Raw genomic sequence first — 24,153 nt, 5'->3', positions numbered from 1 at the left:
TTTACAAATATCTTTTCCCATTCCGTTGGTTTCCTTTTAGTTTTGTTGGTTGTTTCCTTAGCTGTGCAGAAGCTTTTTATCTTCATAAGGTCCCAGTAGTTCATTTTTGCTTTTAATTCCCTTGCCTTTGGGGATTGTTAACTGTTTTTAGGGCTGGATCTTTTTACTTAAATTATATTTCTTTGTAATGCAATTTTTATGTTTTATTTTTATTCTTCTAATGTTTATTTATTTTTGAGAGAGAGAGAAAGAGAGAGAGAGAGCAGGGGATGGGCAAAGAGAGAGAGAGAGGGAGAGAATTTCAAGCAGGCCTCGCACTGTCAGCACAGAGCCCAGTGCAGGCCTCAATCCCATGAACCACGAGACCATGACCTGAGCCTAAATCAATAGTCAGATGCTTAGCTAACTGAGCCACACAAACATCCCTGTTTTATTTTTAAAAGAAGAAACATCTTAAGCTGACTCTTACTCTCCCAACATCATAACTGCTAGCATGTTGGCACAACTTCTTTGTATACCTATATAGTTGACATCACACTGCACCTGTAATTTTGAATCTTGTTTGTTTTTTTCATTTAAATAATAAATAGTAATGAGGCTGATAAATAGCTAACGTTTAAGTCTCACAGAAGCTCTGCAGCAGTAGGTGACAAACTATGGCCCAAGCACCAGGTCCAACCTACCACTTGGTTTTGTATGGTTCCCCAGCGAAGTATGGTTTATACATGATTGAAAAAAAATTAATAATATTTTTTATCATGTGAAAATTATTAAAAGTGCAAATTTCAGTATCCACAAATAAACTTTTATTGGAACACAGCCACGCCTCTCCATGTAGGTGTTGTCTCTGGCTGCTTTCACACTATAGAGTGGAGTAGTTGTGATAGATACCATCAGACCCACGGAGCCAAAATATTTGTTAAATGGCATTTTACAGGACTGTTAGCCAACCCTGCTTTATAAGATAAATGTTATTATCATTCCCATTTTACAAATGAAGCAACAGGTGCTTAGAAATGTTAAGGTTCCAAAGCTACGGAATTAGCAAGTGGCAAAATGGGCTTTTGTGTACAGGCAAGTATTCTCATTCTCTGAAAATTGGCTATCTATGTGTAACTTACATTAATGAAACTCTTCTATTCATTCTGTTTCCCATCCGTGGTTAAGAGCAGGTATTGACAATGACATCTTTCTTGTTAGAAGTTCAGCCTTTTGCAGTCTTCAAACAGTATTTGAACAGATGGGCAACTCTCATGTTCTTAAAGTGGAAACAGAAGCCTGAGGTTAAGTTACTTTCCCAGGATAATGTGACATGATAGCCAGGATTATTTTCTCTGAGGCCGGTAGTTGGACTAGTAGGTCAGCCTAAAGCTGGGGACTAAAAAGTCTTTCTTTTGTCTCAAACCAAAATTACAGTGATGTCATGTTACAAGGACTTTGAGTATGGCTCTCTGATTAAACCCACTGGTGGCATCTAACACCCTGGTTAGGCCACACTATGTCCTTCCACTTATTCATTTATTCAAGGTTTACTGGGCTTCTACTCCGTGCCAATTATTGTGCCACATGTTAGGCATATAACAGTAACCAACTGTAGGGTTCTACCCTGGAGAAGGTCATTTTTCAAGTAAACTGAAAGGCCACCAGGTAATTTGTTTTTCTGAAAAAATGGAAAATGCTGCATTGATTACTTCACTGGAAATGAATATTTATTGACAAATGAGTACATTGTAGGCACTATGCTGGGTGGTGAACCCAGCATAGTGAGCCCAATAATCCTGCCTCTCGTGGAGTTTATAATCTGGTGGGATAGGTGGTAAACAAGTAATTTTAAGTGTGATGAATTTATTCTACAATTTCCACCTATACTACTGTGAGTTGCTTATGTGCAGTTAAAAATGATGTTGCCCGACCGGTTTCCTGATTTTGGTAAGTGCTGTTGCCATCTAAATAAAGTTAAAGCCCCCCAAAAGACCTGGATGAGATATAGCTCTCCCCCTCCAAAGAGAGAGAAGCTTGAGAAAACAGAAGTGTTCATATTCCTAAATTAAACCACAATAAAAACTAATATTACATTGTACTTGATAGATTATTAAACTGCTTCACATACAATACCCATATGATTCTCATGAAAATCCTGTGGGTTAACTAGAGAAGATACTTTTATGATCTCTAGTTATCTCATTTATTATCTTATTTCTCTCAGGAGCAGAGTTGAGTTGAAAATATTCCTCATTCCATAGCACATTGTCACACCAATGTGGGCGAGACCTCTGGTGTTTACCTGATTGTCCCCCTTCTTCCCCATCCACACTTCATTCTCAACTCTCAAAAGGCACCCATAGTACACACATCACTACATATGCTACAAAAATATACATATCTAAGTATTGTATTATATATATATATATATATATATGTATTTAATTTCTGTGTATTATGATGTTTTGACATTTAAATATTTATTTTGAGAGAGAGAAAGAGAGAGAGAGCAGGGAAAGGGCAGAGAGAGAGAAAAGAGACAGAGAGAACTCCAAGAAGGCTCGCACTGTCAGTTTAGAGCCCAACAAGTGGCTTGAACCCACGAACCGTGAGATCATGACCTGAGCAGAAATCAAGAGTTGGATGCTTAACAGACTGAGCCACCCAGGCACCCCATGATGTTTTGACATTTTAAAAAACCTTTCTGACTGGGGAGACACTGCCCTTCTCAGGTCTAACCAATTCTTAAAGATAGCCAAGGTCTCAGCAGGGAACATGCCTTAGACATACATGCAAACTATTCAACCCAGAGCCAGCTCCCCTCTATCTGACCTCTGACATCCAGCATTCAGTATTCCTCTGCCTTAATCAGCCTAGAGCCAAGTACCAGGCAACTAGGGATCCTTCTATAGCTTAGAGCCCATCGAAATTATTCAGACTAGCCAGTCTTGAACTGCTTTCCATGCCCAGTTTTGCCTTTCCCTCTGAAACCCCAATAAAGGGTCTAGCCCTGTCTCTTCCCTGCTTCTGTCCTCTGCATCTTGACACTCTGGTGGCACGGCACGGCATGTCTCTGATCTCTAGGACCTGTGAGTATAGTAAACTGTGTTTTCCTCTGTCTCCTTTTGTGCCACACCTGACTGACCACCTTATAAAAGAATACAAAACAAGCACTTACCAAAGATTTTGACTTACATAAATGGTGTTGCGCTATAAACCTCATTTTGTTTTCTAAATTTCATATATGTCATTCAGTATTTTATTTTTTAAATTTACTCATGTAACTGTGGTAGCTCTTTGCTTCTTACTGCAGCATAGTAGTTCTTAATATGTATCCATCACATATGTTTGTACCCATCCCTCTATGGATGAGCATCCAGGTTGGCTTTCACATGCCATGTAGAACATCTTTGTACATAATCCTTCACTGGCACCTTTGTCAAAACTGCCCTGGGAATGTGATCCAGTATTAAGATACACCACAAAGTTGTAGTAAGTAAAAATGATAATAAACGCAGGAATAGAGAGATAGGTGCATGAACAGAGAAACAGACCAATGGAACACATAGAGAATTCAGAAATAGACCCATGAATATATGGAAGCATCATGTATGAGCAGTGAGGAAATTATGGATTTTTTGATAGATTGTCTTGGGAGAAAACTGGCTCAGTAGAGGAAGGAAAATGAGGTGGATTCTTCCCTTATACCATTTACATAGTGGATTCTACATGGAAGCCTGAAATGTGGAAATCTAGAAAGTGAAAAGAAGAAAGTATAGGAGAATATCTTTGTGTTCTGTGGGTAGGAAAAGATTTCTTAAATAAGATTCCAAAATGAAAAAACAAAACTATAAAAAAACAACTTGATAAACATAACTACAATAAAACTTAGTATATCTGTTCAATAAAAAATATAATAGACATAGTTAATAGGCCAGCAGAAGATACGTGTTTTTTTTTTAAATCATGCACATTGACAATAAAAAAATAGAGGAGATAAATAGCAGTTTGCAGAAGCTAAGCCCAAATGGCTAAGCAGAATATGAAGAGACACTCAAAAAACAGAATATAAAGAGATGCTCGAACTCCCTTAGCATGAGAAAAATGCAAATTAAAACAAGATACCATTTGCATCCATCTGAATCGCAAAATATAAGAAGGGAGACTGATAACCAAATGTTGGTATTTGCTGGGCAAATAAGAATAAAAACAAATATCCATTCAGCAAATAAAACAGTATTGAGAAAAAATAAGTATATGCATACCTTATTCTCCCATACTTTGAGGAGACTGACACTTGTCATGGTAAAGTGACTTGCCAAATTATCACAACTCCCAGATGACAGGGCAAAGAATCTGTAGTTCTGTGACCTTAGAATTTAGAGACAACATGACAGTGTTTGTATTTGTTATACGGGCTGAATTGTGTGCTCCCCACACCAACTGCCCGATCCCTGCTGAACACATATGTTGAAGTCCTCATCTCCCGTGCTTCAAATGTGACCTTATTTGGTAACTGCGTCTTTAAAGAAGTAGTTAAATTTATTTTTTTGTGTTTATTTTTGAGAGAGAGAGAGAGAGAGAGAGAGAGAGAGAGAGAGAGAGATGGAGCACAAACAGGGGAGGGGCAGAGAGAGAGGGAGACACAGAATCTGAAGCAGGCTCCAGGCTCCGAGCTGTCAGCACAGAACCCAATGCGGGGCTCAAACTCATGAATCACAAGATCATGACCTGAACCAAAGTTGGACGCTTAACTGACTGAGCCACCCAGACGCCCCAAAAGAGGTAGTTAAATTTAAATGTGTTCATTAGGATATGTTGTAATCCAATATGACTGGTATCCTTCTACGAAAAGAAAATTTGGACACAGATACATGTAGGGGGAGAGGATGTGAAGATGGCTATCTACAAGCCAAGGACAGAATCCTGGAATAGACCCTTCCTTCCATGGCCTTTAGAAGGAACCAGTCCAGCTAACGCCTTGTTCTCAGACCTCCAGTCTCCAGAACTGAGATGATAAATTCCTGTGGTTCAAGCACCTAGTCTGTGAGGCTTTGTCATGGCATCTCTGGCTAACTAGTGCAGTATTTCTAAAGGAGTGAATGGAATAGTAGCAGCATAACCACGGAGGAAAATGGAGTGGCTCAGAGATCTGTTCTACACAGACTGGCTGGGGTCAAGTTCCAGCTTGAACACTTAAGGTGCTGGTCTTGCATAAGTTATTAAACCCTCTTTTCCTCAGCTTCTTCTTCTATAAAATGGGTTAAAAATGGTAATTGTTGCTTTGGGGTGTGGTGAGAATTTAAAACAATATATGGAAACACCTAGAATGGTTCTTGGCACATCTAAAAACAGAGCGAGTATTAACTATTATTATCACATAGAACTTTGGAATCAAATGAGGCCTGTGTTTGAGTCCCAGATCTGCTTAACCAGCTACTATTTAATATTCTTTGAGTCTTAATATATCACCTATAAAATGAGAATAATAATGACCACAGAGTCATTTCGTGTATTCATTAAACACATTCTTGTTACCTGGGTCATGGCATTGTGCTAGGTGCTAAAGATACCACGGTGAACAAAACAGGCTGTCCCTGGGCTTGTGGTAGTGCTTTTGTCAAGATCATAATGACTCTCACGTTACTGATCCAGTCAGTGGTCAGTCCTCATCTTACTTGACCTCTCAATATTTGAGGCTGTCCACTGATCATTCCTTTCCCCTGGAAAAATGTCTTCACTTGGCTTCAGAACACACACTCTCCTGTTTTCTTTCTACCTGATGGGGCCACCTTGTCAGTCTTCCTGCTCCCTGCACTTCTCCTAAGTTTCTTAATGTTGGATGCCTCAGAGAGCAGTCCTTTGCCCTCTTCTCTTATTCTGCAGTTACCCCCCAGGAATCTCCTCCAGGATAGTCACTGAGACATGGTGCTATATGCCCAAATTTATATCTCCAGCCCTTAACGTGTCTCCCAAACCCCAGGCTCATATATCTAACTGCCTATTGACCTTTCACGTTAGTACATGGTAACCGCCTCAAACTCAGCATCCTCACAACTTAATTCTTTATCTAAATGTCCCCCTTCCCATTCACAGGAAATTCTGTTGAATCAACTTTGAAGATATATGCAGAACCCAACTACTGACCACTACCCCCCACCACTACCATTTCAGTCTGAGTCACTGTGTTAGTCGGCTCAAGCTGCCATAACAAAATAGCATGGATCAGGCAGCTTAAACAATAGGATTTTTTTTCACAGTTCTGGAGCCTGCAAGTCTGAACTTGGGATGCTAGCATGGTCAGGTTCTTGTGACTGACCTCTTCCTGGCTTGTAGAGGGATACCTTTTCTCTGCTTCTTCACATGGTGGAGAGAGAACCCTGGTGTCTCTTCCTCTTATGTAAGAACTCCAATATTTTTGACCAAGAGCCCTTATGACCTCACTTAACCTTAATAACCTCCTTAAAGGCAGTATCTCCAATACAGGCACACGAGGAGGCGGGGGGCTATTAAGTCTTCCACATATGAATTTTGGAGAGACACAGTTTAGTCCATAGAAGTTACAGTCATCTCTCACTTGGATTACTATACAAGCTTCCTGACTGGCCTCCCTGTTTTTACACATGCCAGCCTACAGCCTATTCTCAAAATAGCAGTTGGAGTGATCATTGTAAAATATAAAGTGAATCTTGCTGTTCCTCTGCTCAAAACTCTCTATAGGCTCCCGCTTGATCAGAGTAAAAGCCATGGTTTTACAATGGTGCACAAAGCTCTACATGATCTAGCTGCCTAAACCTTTGTAACCTCGTTTTCCACCCTTCTGCTTGCTCCCTCCACTTCAGCTACTCTGACCTTTATGCACTTCTTCAGAAATACCAGGCAGCCTCCTGTCTCAAACCCTGTGCATATACTTTTCTCTCTCCCTGACACACTTCCCCCAGATATCCACCCGGCTCCTTTCCTCACCTCCTTCAATCCTTTGCTAATGGAAGCCTATCTTGACTGTTCTATTTAAAATTGCAAACAGCACCGTCTCTTCCGTCTACTTTCAAGGCCCCTTAACTAAGCATTTTTTTTCGTTCCCCTGTAGCTTTTATCACTTTCTAACATAATACATCATTTACTACTTTTGTATTCTATTGTCTACTCTCTGTCCCTTCTCACTAAGTTCCATGAGGGCAGAGATCTTGTTCATGTGTTTCATTTTTGTATCCTAAGAACCTAGAATAGTGCCTGGAACATAACACCAACTCAATAAATATTTTTTTAACATTTGAATGAACAATTGTTGCAGTATACTAATTCCTGAACAAGCAGGTTCTTTTGCTCACAGATAGGTTAGGCTCACAGATCCACATATGTGTTTAGGTGACTAAGGACTTTCATCTTGTAGACATAAGATACATTTACAGCAAATAAAAATTCTTAAATTTTCAAATTTTTAAAACAAGTCATGCGTTTACCTCCTTACTGAAACATTCAATTGTGCATTTGTAAAAAGAAAGAAAGAAAGAAAGAAAGAAAGAAAGAAAGAAAGAAAGAAAGAAAGAAAGAAAAGGAAGGAAGAAAAGGAAGGAAGGAAGGAAGGAAGGAAGGAAGGAAGGAAGGAAGGAAGGAAGGAAGGAAGGAAAAGGGGTGCCTAGTTGGCTTAGTCGATTGAGCAGCTGACTTCGGCTCGGGTCATGATTTCACAGGTTCATGAGTTCAAGCCCCACATGGTGCTCACTGCTGTCAGTGTGGAGCCCGCTTCAGATCCTCTGTCTGCCTCGCTGTCTGCCACTCCCACTCATGCTCTCTAAATAAATAATCAAACAAACCTTAAGAGAAAAATAAAGAAATAATACTTTGTGTTGAAAATCTGTTGAGATAGACCACAGTCCTCCTTCATGATCTCCATAGTACTGTAGCAGTAACCATGGCACCCAAACCCTCAGCCTCACCTGAGTGATGATTGCCAAGGGTAATATGACTTTGAATCTATCCATTCATCCAGGAGCTGCAACAGAATTTTCATCAGCTGTCTTTGACTTTAACCTCACCTTCTCTTGAGTAAGCATTAGTTTAGTGGGCCTCAGACACTCTGATTTTCTGTCCACACACTCAAAATTATTCTATTTTGTCAGACACCTTTTCCGGATTATCTTCAATCACATCAGAGCTTGACGTTTCACAGGTTGTGTGGTTTACTTTTTGTCCTTCAGGATCATTGCTACTCTTAAAAAAATGTATGCTACAAGAACACATACCATTTCTCTCTCTTTCACTTATTAAAATGTATGAAAATTATGAAATTTCAAAATTTCAAAATTATGAAAATCTTGACCTTTCTTTCTATTATAACCTTCCTTTGGCTAGTAAGATGGGGCCAATAATGTGAATAAAATATCTCAAAGGTACATAAAAATCCAGCAAACTTGCTATAAACTGACCACAAAATTAAATTACCTTACCAGACAACTTCCACCTTCTAGTGATAGGGGAAGAGTTGGTATGCTTTTTCTCTTAAACATAACATTCATGAAAACATCCTTTAGACATTTTGAGGCAGAAAGTTCCCAACCAAGTGAGCCTTTATGCATATTTCATCTTGTTTTCAATATCTTGTTTCTTGAGCACAGGGAATAGGATTTTTCTTTGTGTTGCCAGCCTGCCCACTGTGAGCAATAAATATTTGTTGAAAGAATGAGGGAAAAAAACCAAACAAAAGAACAAATGTCCAAATTGTATACCCTGAAATAATGTATACCGGAAGCCTTCTTTTTCTCTGTGCGTTCTGAAATATCTCCACTGGGAGGCAGCACATAACTTTAATAACAGGTTTAGGGGGAGAAAAACAACAAAAACAAAATCATGCCTGAACAATACGTTCAAAATATGGTAGTTCCAGCTATTTCACGGTTACAAATGGAAGAGAGAGATGATATTCTGACATTTTTAATCTACTAAATTAATGGCTCCAAGACCAGTTATACATTCACATATTATCTCTTCCTGCAGCTTCAAAACATCTAAGTAATAATGGCAGTGAAAATGTCTGGAAATGAATTCTTAATAATAATTACATAGTATTGATTTTGATGAGACTTAATTGAAATTACTTCAGTCTCTTCAATACATGCTTTGTATTTATTCTGTGTAATTCAAGGAGTGAGTAGCAAGTACCTTTGTAAGATGTTTTCAGGAAAACTGAATTTCATGAAACAGTAAATATATTCCAACTTCTTAGCTAATTTTCTTTTTGCCTCTTTTCTGCATAATCAGAACACAGACTGTTGGCTTGGCATGGATGTTTCCAATGTCAATCAAGTACAATATAGGAGGGTTCCTTTTGTTTTTGTGGACCAATTTCATGCAGCTATTTCTGCATCCAGGTTAATGCCACATCTGTCCTCAGCAGTAGTATATATGATTCCAAGTATTACTGAAACTTTACAAATTGTTACTCTTCTCCTAGAATAACATTACTTGATTTGTTCCATGTTTTCACCAGTAGTTTCTGCCAGACTTTGTTTTCCTGCATTTACTTTTAATCTACCTTCCTTCCTATAACTTGACAACTCTATTGGATACATTTTGCCAATTGAGTCCTTTTCCTCCATAAATGGCAACAAACTGATGAAACACATAGACAGCAAAAGCATTTTTCACATTCACAAAATAAAATCAACTATAGTCTTCCCTTTGCAATGAGATCATGTATCTATCTAGAAGGATTATTATTACAAAGTAGGGAAAGTCTGGTCATGGACAACAGAAACACATCTGATTGTAATATTGTGACATATACCCAATAAATGTCTTGTGCTGTGTATACAGCACTGGCAATTAAAATTATAAAAAATTTTTTAGCACCTCACATTTTTGTCTTTAAAAATTTCAAAGGGCTTGAGTAAAGCTGTTTATCAATAGAAAATATGTACTACATATTTTCCAAGTCAGTATTCTGAACTGATACTGGTCATTTACCATTCTCAAATATAGAATCTCTTTTATTTCCAAAAATTTACTAAACCCACATTCTGGTTTAGTGTTAGTTACCCCTATTGCAAAATTTTATATATTTTATCTCTTCCTTCTGTCTTTTTTCAAGGAATAAATGTTTTTTTTTTCTGTTCAGCTCATTCTTTTCTTTTCTCTCTTCCTTTTTCCAACTCATCTCATTTTAATGTAGGAACAAGCAGATCTCAGTTTCAAAAAATACCATATACAGAGGCTTTTTTTAAGTAACAAGTAAAATTTTTCTGTAATTTTCCATGAAGTTACAATTTTAGTGGGTACATGGTCAACCTTCTAAGGTACAAAAAGCAACCAACAAACCAAATATTTTCCTTCTGCATGAGAAAGAATGCCAGGTTACAATAAAATATTTGAAACCTCACTCCCCAAAGTCCTATCTCCTCCCCAAAACTAACTCCAAGTTTGGTCCTCCAGTACTTGCAACATCCTACTTTTAAGGAGCAAACTCTATATCAGTTAGAATTTATATCAGTATAGGGGTTCTGGGTGGCTCAGTTGATTAAGCATCAGACTTCGGCTCTGGCTATGATCTCACGGTTCATGGGTTCGAGCTGTGTGTTGGGCTCTGTGCTGACAGCTCTGGGCCTGGAGCCTGCTTCAGATTCTGTGTCTCCCTCTCTCTCTGCCTCTCCCCCACTTACGCTCTGTCTCTCTCTCTCTCTCTCTCTCTCTCTCTCTCTCTCAAAAATGAATAAACATTAAAAAAAATTTAACAATTTGTATCAGTATATCTAATGCTTCTTATAATAATAATTTTTCAAAAAAATAGTAGTTTAAAGAAAACAAATATGTTTGTAGAAACAGCCTAGATGGCCAGGAGAACAAATGGGTAAATAAAATGCAGCATGTTCATATATTAAGTACTGTCATGATATTTAAAATATTGATGTATATTACTATTTGTCAGCATAGAAAGTTATCCATGATACATTTTGAGCGGGAAAAAAAAAAAAAGCCAAGCATCTATCATATGCTCCCATATGCAAAGTCATGTCGGAAGAGATTTTTGTAATGTTAACAGTTGTTAGAGAACCACTGGGGTTAGTAATTTTTATGTAATTTTACTTTAATCTTTATACTTTTTATGTTTTGAACTTTTTATCATTTACATGATTACTGTGGAAATGAAGAAGGCACGAAATGAAATCACCTTGGGTAAGATTTAAAAAGCCAGTCTCCAAAACCTTCTGCTTGCACACCTATCTTCAGCCAATGGGTTTTTTAAACTGCCCTTACGACACTTTCCAATTTCATACTGATAAATAGTATTGCACTGATTGTCAATTTTTCCATAACTAAGAACAAAGCAATAGTGCAGACTGTAAAAATCCTTATTTGGTTTTTTGTCTGAGACTTCTAACACGTGAATTTAAATTTTGAACCAACACTACCTCTCTTTCTGTGAGTTTTTAATATGGTGTTAGTAGAAAAGAAATTGGGTTTTTATTAACACTTGCTGTATATTTATGCAAGTTTCAAATGCAGTCATTAATTATTTCAAGTAGTCCCTCCCCCTATTTTCATTCTGTCTGATATGATCATATGTGAGACTTTGTCACTGGGACTCAAATAGGATATTTGAAACCTAAGTCTGCCTTTTCTGTATCTATGGCATTAAGCCCTTTGCCTTGTTCCCTTTATCTCTGAAATGGGTAGAATAAGAGCTCTTTGACTAACTTAAAGGCAGTTGTGAAGGTAAAACAAGATAATTGATGGAAAATGATTTGCAAAGTGAAAACTAGCACATATAATAATGGGACAGCCTGCTTTATCTTAGAATCAGGGGGCTTTTGCAACATGGGGTTTTCTGAGCAGAAGCAATCAGCTTCTGTGGGTACTGCCCACAACACCTGCAGACAATGTGGCCAAGCAGGTTGGTTGCTACTTCAAAGGGCAGCAGAAAACTGAGGAAAGCAGGTGTTACAAGAATGAGGACTAAATCGCTAATCCAGAAATCTATCATGAAAACACAGCCATAATTACTTGCATTGTTTTCTCGGGATGGGTGAGTAAACCTTAATTTATTGCATAAATTGTATTAAAGGATTTTTAAATAGATTATCTGTGATTTTCTTAAAATATCATTTGTACTCTGACTCAAAAATAAGTAACAAAAACATTTAAAAATTTTTTTTTAAAAAGAGGGCGCCTGGGTGACTCAGTCGGTTGAGTGTCCGACTTCAGCTCAGGTCATGATCTCACAGTCCATGAGTTTGAGTCCCGGGTCGGGCTCTGTGCTCACGGCTCAGAGCCTGGAGCCTACTTTGGATTCTGTGTCTCCCTCTCTCTCTCTCTGCCCCTCCCCTGCGCATGCTCAGTCTCTCTCTGTCTCAAAAATAAATAATAAAAACATAAAAAACACTTCTTTAAATATCATTTGCAAAAAGTTTACTAATTCCAAACAGCCAAGAACTAAGTATTTTAGTCTTCTTGCAGAGAAAAAAAAAACCCAAAAGATTAAAAACAAATATCTGTCATTTAATTAAGGCAAAAACATAGTCTGCTTAGAAAACTGGTCACTCTGAAAACACACATAACCGCACGCGTGCGCGCACACACACACACACACACACACACACACTATTGTAGTATCTCCTTTGAAGACACATCTGTTCTAACTTCCATTTTCACAGGTGGAGAGAATTGGGGGTAGATCTGAGACTGCCATTAGTGACAACTGGATTTTCTCTGAACTAAGCTAAATTAAGTGGTGCTGGAGGGACATTAGGGACTCCTCTTTGCTTGGGTCTCCAGTTCAGCACCTGGATAAGCTTATATTGCCTTGGTAACCAAGCCAAAACCCTTTCTTAATGTTGAAAAGGGTGGTTGATGCTTATGATTTACAATAGTTTGGGTGAATTGTGGTTTCTCTCACCATGTGGGTGAGTTTCTTGTTTTTCTTTTTTCTACTAAAGGGATTTTGTGTGGTACGTATTACTAAACTTTTATAAAGTATATTACCCCATGTATATATATAGTTGTTTCCCAACATTTTAAGCTTCCTCCTGTATTCCTCAGTCCCTTTTGTTAATTTTGGCCACTTTGAGGAGAGAGTCTCTGCATTGTGGTAGACATGCCATTGAAATGGCTTTTGAAACAGGTACTCCATTACCACACAGACAGACCAATCCATGAATACTTTGTGAGTAGTCAGATGCCTTGGGCTTCACTGGACTGCACTGGGCTTCAACCGCTATACTGAGACCTGCTCCAAGTAACTTCTCTATGCGTTAATGTTTCCATCTCTGAAATGTTTTTGACTTTAAATGTGTCACCGGGATATTTACCTGTGACTTGCTTGAAATGTTCTTAGGGAAACTTTACCTTGGTAACATTTTTGCTGAAAGCAACAATGTGTTTTGTTGTTGTTGTTATTATTATTATTATTATTATTATTATTATTAACTATTGAAATTTGTTTTCTTCCTTGCTTTTAGCTCCATGAGTACTGTGTCTTATATGGATGAACCTAGCCAGCGGGATGATGCTTCTCGCCTTACAGTTCAGATGGAAAACACCTATCAACTAGGTGTGTTATTTTACACTCATTCCTATTTTAAACTTATAATCTCATTATTTACTTAAAATAATATCTGATAACATGGCATCATCTTCATTATTAGCACAATATAAGGGGTCTTAATTAAGTGATTTGATGTGTTGTAATTTCTTCCTCTGCAAAATGGGACCAACACCCATTGCTTAATTTTCTTTATCAGTGTTTCCTAAATACCAAGCAATTCACTGGGCAGCGCTGATGTGTCTTGTGTATTACTGAATTAAGAAGTTCATTTCTGGGCGTTTCTGGGTTATCCTGTGGAGTTATTTTATATATACTTGAGTTAAGTGAAAGAGATATGCATTCAAGTTTTATCCAGCAACCCAACCAATGTTGTTGATAAGTGGAGAAAAAAGCCTTCAAAACAGAAGCAAATGATTCCTGTTCCCCCATTGACAGAGGTGTTTATCCCTTTCCACTGAGGTTTTGGGTCTTTGAAAACAAAGATCTTTGCACCTGCCCCCATACTCCCAGACGCAGTCCACAGTGAATACATTTTCTCATTCATGTTTTCTCATAGACCAGCTTGTTTTCTCTAAATGTGTACCTGCCCACTATTATCTGCCCACTTTATATAATTACTGCTATATAGAGATTCCATAGAGACTTACCAATGACCAAAAGAAGGACTCTCTGGGCCACAGTGGTTCTATCTGCAGCCAGTTAACTTCAGGAAAATTACAGGCCATCAGTGCATTTCATTAGGCCTTGTAGCCAGTTTTCTAGGGTAATCCCCAAGACTACGTGGATTACAAGGCTCCATAATTAGTCAGTCTACTGGTATTTTCACAGTGCCTGGGGTAGACAACTAATATTCCTGCCATCCCTTCTGGTAACCTTACCCAGTTTCCTTTGGGGAAGGCTCACCACTGCCATCATTACACTTTGGGTCCGTAACATTCTGCTGAAGCTGACACTAGCTTTAGAGATACAATAGTGACTGATTCTGAGATAGCATATGACCCTTTGATTGGTCAAGCCAATCTAAGCCTTTGGGATTCAGCTCAGAAAGTGTTGTTTGGGCTGTTGAAGAAGCAGATTAGATTCTGAAACCCGAAAGAGGTAGGGGTATAGCAGCTTTTGCCATCTTGTCCCCAACATATGACTCCTGAGAGCGTGAGAGAATCAAATCCCAATGTCATTACTAGAGTCCTAAATCCAGCTATCTGCTCTTAGACTTTTCATTAAATGAACTATGTTTGGGTCAGGCTTTCCTCCACTTATAACTAAGAGATCTTAACTGTTCAATGCCTAGCACTTTGGGTTCTGCATGTTGAAAGGGTTTTGAATCAGATTTTGACAATATAAAGGAGTTAAAATATGAAGCCCTTTGTTTCTTCTTCATAAGGGTATGTTTTCATAACTTATATCCTCAAATAAACACAGTAAATAATCTTACGTATTTTAGATGTACTGAGTGTTGAACCAAGTTAGAAAAGTAATATTAGAAACACATTAGTATATTTAAAAAAAGAAAAAGAAAAGAAATATCTTAGTATAAAGTATTTCCCATATTTTCTTACAAAAAGTCATGTGAATTATTCCTTTGTGATTAAAGTCTTTTATGTTTGACAGTCTATTTCTTAAGCATTCAACTAACCATCTTGTTCATATTCAAACAAAAATGTAGTTCCACTTCTACTTGTTTCTGGGTTTATTTTGCATCTGAAAGGTACTCTTTGGACCTCTGGTAAAGATTTCCTCATATCTACAATGCAATACTTCCCAAAAGAGTGTGGGGGGGGGAACTGTCAATCACCAGCATTGTTGTGTCTAATTTTTCTCATTCCATCCAACAATATTTGTATCATCTATTTTATTTTTTTTATAAGTTTTTAAAAATATTTATTTATATTTGAGAGAGAAAGAGAGAGCACATACACGTGAGTGGGGGAGAGGCAGAGAGAAGGAAACAGAATCCAAAGCAGACTCCAAGCTCTGAGCTGTCAGCACAGAGCCCAATGTAGGGCTTCAACTCACAAACTGTGAGATCATGACCTGAGCTAAATTCAGAGGCTTAACCGACTGAGCCACCCAGGCGCCCCTCATCTAAACATATTTTAAATGTTTAGTGTGTTTATCTTCCCTTGAGGGAGTAATTATAGCCAGAATGAGATGAAACATAAGTATAATTAATGAAAGCAAAAAGGGAATGGAAAAATCAAAATATATTTCTTGTAATAAAACACCATTTACATTTTCTCATTAATTAATTGATAAAACATGAGTATAGAAAAAAATACAAGATGTGGATCCACTGTGTCTGAATTTGAATACTAATCTTGCCAATTCCTAAATGATGTTTGAGCAAGGAATTCACCATCCTCAAAATCTTAGTTTCTTTACCTGTAAAAAAGGATAATAGTCCACACCTTATGGGGATGTTGTGAGAATTAAGTGGAGGAACGCATTTAAATTGCTTCTTTATTCATTGTGTTCTTGTTTCTCAAAGCAACTGAGCCTAGGGCTTTACTTAAATCAGTAAGAAGAAAGGCCTTCTGTGACCTGTAATCTAATTGCATATTAATTATGGAATGAGTTCTTCACAGGACTTTTTTCTGGAGCAATGGTTAAAGAAGTATCTGATTCTTTGAGAACACTGACTGTAGGGGTGCCTGGGTGGCTCAGTCAGTTGAGCATCCAACTTCGGCTCAGGTCACGATCTCACAGCTCATGGATTCGAGCCCCGCATTTGGGCTCTGTGTTGACAGCTCAGAGCCTGGACCGTGCTTTGGATTCTGTGTCTCCCTCTCTCTCTGCCCCTCCCCAGCTCTCTCTCTCTCTCTCAAAAATAAATAAACATTAAAAAAGAAATTAAAAACACTGACTGTAAGCAGGTCAGACAAGACCTATGGGTGGCTATCTTTGCTACCACACTGAGACAGCCTGCCTGAGAAGGTAGTCAACATAATGAAAAGTAGAACCTGAAGATGGAGAGAGAGGGAGACATCACTGGAGCCAAGCATCCATGGGATAATCAGGCCCTGTCATCAGATGCTCTCATAGACAGAAACTGTCAAGCTCTCCACCCTGACTTCACTCCACCCCTTAGGGTCCTTCCTAACTATGGAGGTCTTACTGCCTCCCTACTTGCACCCTCGCTGATCTTGGTGCCTTCTCAGCAAGAACAATCCCCATCTCCTCCCTCAAAATGAGGTAGCAACCATAACAACCCCACTAACAATAATAAATACATAGTGGGGAGGAGGGGTTGTGCATGGCAGGCACTTTTCTAAGCATTTTAAATATTTTACTTCATTTAATCATAACAAAAAACAGTATGTGGTGATTCTTATTATTATCTCAACTTGGAGAAGCTGACACACATATTAAATAACCAAATTTGTATCTGTTCTATCTTAATTCTATTTTTGTGACAAGTCTTGTTCTTTTTCTTTTTTTCTTTCTTTCTTTCTTTCTTTCTTTCTTTCTTTCTTTCTTTCTTTCCTTGCCTCCTTCCTTCCTTCCTTCCTTTCCTTTCTTCCTTTTCTTTTTCCTTTTCCTTTTCCTTTCCTTTCTTTTTTTTCATACCAACCCTTCTTCAGGGCTTTGCTTTTTTATTTTTAAAAACATTAAAACATTTGCTTTTTCCTCCTAAAAAAAAAATCACTCAAAAAAAAGAAAGAAAAATAAAGTAAAGTAAAGAAAAAGAATAAAAGCTTTGCCATTCCCATTAGTTGACTCTGAAAGTAGATTCAGGAGCTTATTTGGGAAGTCAAAAATTAAACATCCACTCTTTCTCTCTCTTTGCATCTCAGCATCCCAGCCTAAGCAAGGCAAAAGATGATTCTGGCTGCACAGGAAGGAAGAGGTCACAGAACAAGTGAGAAAAAAAGTACATGATGATATCTCCAAATATTTTCAAAATAGAATCTGGTTAATGAGATTTTAAAACAAGGAAAACAAAGCCAAGTGCAGAAGGGACATTGGTGCAGTTGGACAGTAAGAGCCGGAAACAGAGAGTCAAGTGCCACCAGGATTCTGTCTTCCCAGAACTAACTAGGTGTGGGCCTCCTCCTCTCACTATGGCCTGGCTTCCTCTCCATGATGAGAATCATGGCCTTCCACAGTACCTAAGGATCACATGTCATAACTTTTATCGCCAGAAAGAGGCTGACTTTTTACCCCCTATTTCAAGTTTAAAATCAAAATTCTGAGAAAGGATTCTAATTGGCCTGGCCTAGGACAAGTGCCACTCCTGAGCCAATCAACCATAACCTGAACTTCAGCTCAAAGGAGGTCATGGTAGATCCTAAAGAAACATCTTGGTTAGAATTGGGAAGCTCTCATCTTCCCAGGAGGGGAGATGCTGTTCCCAAATGACAGGGAAGAGTACTAGACAGACAAATATCTGCATTGGGGGAATTTACTATTTGCTGAAGGGAACGATGTGTACAAGTTACTGTAATATGCAGCCAAATTAAGTTCTGTGTGAATTATGTAGGTTAAGGTACATACAATATGTGTGCTTGGTAGGAGGGAGTGAAAAACAGAAAGGTATATCTCGAATGTACATAGTCTATTTAATTTAATCCAAGCCAGTAGTATCATTTTTTAAAATTTCTTAAATAGAAAGGGGAAATTACCCTCAAATTTAGACTCATTTCTCTATAGAATGCAAGTGGAAATCTAAAAGATCCACAGGAAGGGGGGGGCACCTGGGTGGCTCAGTTGTTAAGCCTCTGACTTTGGCTCAGGTCATGATCTCGCCGTTCGTGAGTTCAAGACCTGCATCGGGCTCTGTGCTGACAGCTCAGGGCCTGGAACCTGCTTCAGATTCTGTGTCTCCCTCTCTCTCTGCCCCTCCCCTGCTCATGTTTTCTCTCTCTGTCTCTCTCTCTCTCTCTCTCAAAAGTAAATAAACATTAGATTTTTTTTTAATTAAAAAAAAAGAGATCCACAGGAAGACAACCCAGAGGCTTGTAGGTATTTAGGAACTTACCTACCGGGGTTGGTGCCCTATCTCTGACCCCATGAAGTAGGAACACTCAGGACCAACCTGAAGTTACAAACCTATATGCCTCTGTGTTTACAACTGCTTGTCTCTGTCCTGTAGAAGATAGATTCCTGCTGACTAAATATTGGGGTTAATTATACTCATTGTATCAGATGTGTCTCCCTTTTACCTATCCAGATCCATTCCCCATGCTGATTTAATTGAACAATTCCTATATAATCATCAAAATAAAAATACAACTTATTGAGCCCCAGGAGGCTGACCTAACTCAACAATAGGCATGGGCTGTAACCTTCCAGTTAAGTTTGGCCAATGGGAAACTTCAGCAGGAAGTAGGAGGGAGGGAGGAGTGTGAGCTAGAATGTTTAATTCCCAATGGCCTACTGTGAGTTCATCTCACGCTGTTTGTATCCACCAATGGAAGGGCATAGCTGCTCTCCAGGGAGCCCTCTCCATGTGCCTCTTCTGGGATCAAGAGTTCCCTTCTCCGATTCCTAAGACTGGGGTGGGTTGAGGATAAAACCCTCAGTTTCACTAGCAAGGGATATTGCACTGTCCTTTGTTCTGACATCCTGCTCAGAATTTCCTAAGGAGTCTCTTCATTAAATACTCCTGGAATTGTCCTTATTTTAGTGTGCTATATATTTCTTTAGACCCTGATACAGTCATTAAAAATAAACACTTACAGGGCACCTCGGTGGCTCAGTCGGTTAAGCATCCAACGCTTGATTTCAGCTCAGGTCTTGATCTCAGGGTCATGAGTTCAGGCCCCAAATGGGAGCCAAATAAATAAATAAATACACTTAAGACATACTGATGACTATTAAAATACAACTGAATTTAATTATTGACCTCATTCCTTTATCCATATCAGTACAGCAGATAATGATTGAGCCACTCTACACCAGGCTCTGGGCACATGTACATGTTGTACAATGACAGAGGGGTGATGAGGTTAATATTCCCAGGACATACAGGGAAGATTCCTGGGATCCAGGATAAAGAAAGTCTGTCCGAGGCCTTTGCTTTGAATGTGGACTAAATGTCATTAAGAATATAAGCTCTCTAGGGGCGGCTGGGTGGCTCAGTCAGTTAAGCGTCTGACTCTTAATTTCGGCTCAGGTCACGATCTTGCAGTTTCTGAGTTTGAGCTCTGCATCGGGCTCTGCTCTGACAGTGCAGAGCTTGCTTGGGATTCTCTCTCTCTCCCTCTCTCTCCCTCTGTCTCTCCCCTTCCTCCATTCCCTCTCTCTCTCAAAATGAATAAAAGAAACTTAAACAAAAGAATATAAGCTCTCGAGTCAGATAAAATAAGTACATCCCAGCTCTGCCACTGTGTGATTCTGGGCAAGTTACTCAATGTATTTAAACCTCTGCATTACCATCTGTGAAATGGAGATAACAGTAGGGGTCACCTCAATGATTTATTGGAAGATTATATAAGGTAATAAATATATACTTATCACAGTACATGACATGTAGAAAAAGTTCAATGGGGGCGCCTGGGTGGCGCAGTCGGTTAAGCGTCCGACTTCAGCCAGGTCACGATCTCGCGGTCTGTGAGTTCGAGCCCCGCGTCAGGCTCTGGGCTGATGGCTCAGAGCCTGGAGCCTGTTTCCGATTCTGTGTCTCCCTCTCTCTCTGCCCCTCCCCCGTTCATGCTCTGTCTCTCTCTGTCCCCAAAATAAATAAAAAATGTTGAAAAAAAAAATTTTAAAAAAGAAAAAGTTCAATGAAAGTAGTTATTATCTGTACTATGATTATTACCTATACAATGTTTACTTGTAGTTAAATTCAGAAATCATACATTAAACATTTTGTATGCCTTTAGCATTGTATTAGACTCTGAGGAGGATAACATATGATCTAGCTTACCGTTTCACTGGCCAGAAAGGCAGAAATGATTGAGCTATCTATTATCAGGTAGATTAGGATCAGTGGGGACCCAGAGCATTGAGAGTACAGAGAAGAAAGGGATGATTTTTTTTTTTACCTGAGGAGGGGAGGAAGGCTTTCTGGAGAAGAAAACCACTTGAGCTGGCCTTGAAGCATGAGTGGATATTTCTCAGATGAACAAGATGAGGAAGATGCTCTTCTTTTTAAGAATGTACACAAGCATCCCGTACAAGACAGATGAAGTCCATGAGGCTGGAGGCATTGACATAGAGAGCTGTGATGGAGGATGAAGGGGCTGTAGGTGCTAGACCTTAGACTTTGCTAAGGGAAATATCATGGCCAGATCTGGGTTTTAGAGTGACCCCTCCAGTTGTAGTGTGGTATACATAGGTTGGAGGGGGAAATATAAGAGCTGGGGGGTGGGGGTCAGTTAGAAAGATGTTGAGACTTTAAAATAAGTCATTAATTGTGGGAGCTGGCACTGGCGAGGAGGATAGTTTCAATATCAAACCTTGGTGGTATTGAGTACACTCTTCAGGTAGTCTGGTAAATGTGTGGCACACACTCTGGTAAGAGTGTGTTGTCTTCTGGTCCTCTGCCAGAGAACCTGACTGGAAACCTAATTAGGACCACTTTTTTCCTTAAATAGAGGCCACTCAGAAGATTAAAGGTCTCCCCATGATCCAGTACTCTTTTGATTAACCTACTGGGGGCGGGGGGGGGGGGGGGGACATGATGTCATTTGAAATTACTCAAGAAATTTCATCTGTATTTTCAGGTCCTACCAAACATTTTCCTGTGGTCATTGTCAATCACATTTTGAAAGATGTGTTAACTAAGTATCTACAAGAAGAACAGTATGAGCCAGAGCTCTGTAGACAGATGACTAAAACAATTTCTGAGGTATATATGTGATTTGCCTGAAGTGTTAACTTTAATTAGAATATTGCTAAAAGGACAACGCCCTACTTTTTGATGAAGGCAATTAATTTGCAGTAGCAGTAAAAATGCTTATGTATATCTTATGAAAATATTTCTTAGGTTATATTCCGTGTACGTGTGTGTATGTGTGTGTAAAAAGCCTTTGCCTTAAAACAACCATTATGTGTATCATTTTTGCATGTATTTTGTTTAAAAAATGGATACAACTGCCCCATTTATTAAAATTTTTATTGTCAAAGATACCATTTTTTTCAAAGATACAATATTTTAATGATCATTTTCTCTTCGTCAAGGTAATTGTTTTGAGTGCTGTCAAATACAGATGCTGCAACCTTTAAATACATTTCTGTTTTTATCAACTAAAGTGGTTGCCCTCCATTAGGTTTTCTTTAGTTTCTTCTTTAAAACAAACTCTTTAATAAACATCCATGAATAGTCATATTACAGGAGACTCCAGATGTATGGTCCCTTAATTGGACATAAACACGGTGGTAGAACTCTAATACCAATATTCTTTGAAAGGAAGCCATCTTAACATAGATTTTCAAAGAATGTAATAAATCCTTTAAATCCTGTTCTCTGAATTACAATTTTTCCATGAGACTTAGAAAATGTAGATATATTGCTGGTGCTATAATTTTGTCTCTAAATGTCCTATCTCATGAGAACAGTGCTTGAAGAAAATCATAGTTAAGTTTCCACAATTACTGAAAATATCTACAATACATCATGTGACTTTCTTAAATCCACCAGATTTTTGACAAAGATTAAGACTTCTAAGTTTCAATGTGGCTAAGGAAGGACCTTTTTTTTTTTTTTGTTCTTTTAATTTCTAGGTTATTAAAGCCCAGGTCAAGGACCTGATGATTCCACGGTATAAGCTAATTGTGATTGTTCACATTGGACAACTGAATAGTCAGAACATTTTTATTGGAAGCAGATGCCTCTGGGATCCTAAAAGTGATACCTTTTCATCTTATGTTTTCAGAAATTCTTCTCTCTTTGCGCTTGCAAGTGTCTATGCTGTTTACTTTGAGTGATTGAAAATAAGAAATGTAGTTCTTACTTTTTTAAATCACAAAATAAGCTGTATCTATGTACACAAAAGCTTCACTGCTCAAAGGTTTGAGAAACAACAGTAATATTTCAAACAACTGGCATTTTTGGACTTTTTCATGCTCTGCTAAGAACTGAGGGAGGGAAGTGTGGTGCAAGAAAAACTCTTGTTTATCCAAAAGAAGAACTAAGTTTTGGTTCCACTGGATCATTTTTCATAGACGTGGATTCTTTTTTAATATTACTTTGGTACTAATTACTTTAATTACTCTTTAAATAGACAGTTAAAATTTCCTGCATTGTTTTTTAATGAAGACAAGTTTAAAAAATATGGCTGTATACCCTGACCAATAAACGACAGAAGAATATTCAACATGGTATACACAAATGATAAATGTTAATGTGTCTCAATGCTGCATGTAAAAGAATACTGGTTTTCATTTTGTACTTAATAAATTGAGCAGCATTCATTAACTGCAATTATTGTTACATGTACCTGACAGTTGAAACTGCTGAGGTAGAATTAATGATTTCATAACAATTACTGTTGTCCCACAGGGCTGCTCGCTAAAATTGGAAGCTCTTGTGGGTTGCCTTCACTTTACAAAATTGTGGGAGAGCTGAATGTTGGCTCTTCAATAATGGAAACTGTAAAGTGAACAAAGGCTTTTTAGGGCACTGAAGTAGACCTCGTCGTATTAAATATACATGATGTTTAATAGTAAATGTATCTGTAACACTTAAAATCATGTATTGGAAAGAGACACTGCTTTTAAATATACACTGCCTGATGTGCCTTTGAATTGATTTTCCTGGGCTAACAAACTTTTACACAAAATATATAGCTGGTAGCTTAACAAATAAAACATGTGTATTTACTATTTTGTTCCTATGAATTTAATGCTAAAGTGACCCAGTGCAGGTTTGAATGGATGGTATTAAAATTTACAGGGCTGAAATAGCTTATTATTCTGCTGGTTAATGTGGCTTGTATCATGGATCATTTATTTTTACGGAGCTTTCAACCCTTTGTGTGCATATGAAATGATGCTGAGGCGTTGTTCCTGGATGGTAAGTGAACTGCCCAGAGGACATTTGTTAAAGGTCAAAGACAAATTGTACACATGTGGAGAAAATTAGCAACGCTATAGTTCTAAGGAAAAAATGATGTGTAATTCATATCAAAAAGAATTTAACAGATGAGAAAACAGTTAATGCTTTATACTTTTAAAATGTATTGATGTCTTATTTTTCTCAAAAACAACCTGTACTAAAAAAAAGAAAAAAATGTAGCTTTTGAAATCCCTTTCCTTCTGCTTGTTCTGGCTTTTAAGGTAACTTTTCATTATGAATTGGTGAATTTTCATTATTTTTTCTGTTAGGGCCTTAGTGGGAAGAGGACTATGTAATAATTCACTACAACCAATATTTGTCAACCTCCCTAGGCCAGTTTTGAATATGGATTAGATCATAAGTACAGTAAGTAAATGGACTGAATATTTTCATTACACATTTGTGAACATCTCCCCTCTTGGAATGATAGCAGGGGCAATCATATTGCAATTTTGCATGAGTAAATTGGAATGAAGAAAATTCTTTAGGACATAGAAAGTCCATTACAAAAATGGCTTTATTTTTTTTAGAGTTCTGAAGTCTCATCCATGAGATAATTTCTTACCATCTGTCCTAGGCTGTGTTAGGAATCAAAACCTTAAAACATGATGGTAGTTAAAAAGCAAAAAAG

The 24,153-nt window shown here is 38.1% G+C and overlaps 1 protein-coding gene across 1 annotated transcript in view; it reads left to right on the top strand.

The window, feature by feature from the left end:
- Positions 1-23,288, top strand: part of DYNLT5 (dynein light chain Tctex-type family member 5) — a 30,879-nt gene extending 7,591 nt beyond the window's left edge. Inside the window, exons 3-5 of the mRNA XM_019448960.2 lie at positions 13,437-13,528; positions 21,190-21,314; positions 22,190-23,288. Of these exons, the coding sequence (XP_019304505.1) occupies positions 13,437-13,528; positions 21,190-21,314; positions 22,190-22,393 (421 nt within the window). The 3' untranslated portion in view covers positions 22,394-23,288. The remainder of the gene's footprint in view (positions 1-13,436; positions 13,529-21,189; positions 21,315-22,189) is intronic.
- Positions 23,289-24,153: the final 865 nt, after the last annotated feature.

The sequence above is a fragment of the Panthera pardus genome, unplaced genomic scaffold (assembly GCF_024362965.1).
Source record: "Panthera pardus isolate Hobbes unplaced genomic scaffold, ASM2436296v1 HiC_scaffold_11, whole genome shotgun sequence".
Taxonomy (NCBI): Eukaryota; Metazoa; Chordata; class Mammalia; order Carnivora; family Felidae; genus Panthera; species Panthera pardus.
This window is presented reverse-complemented; position numbering and strand designations above follow the sequence as displayed.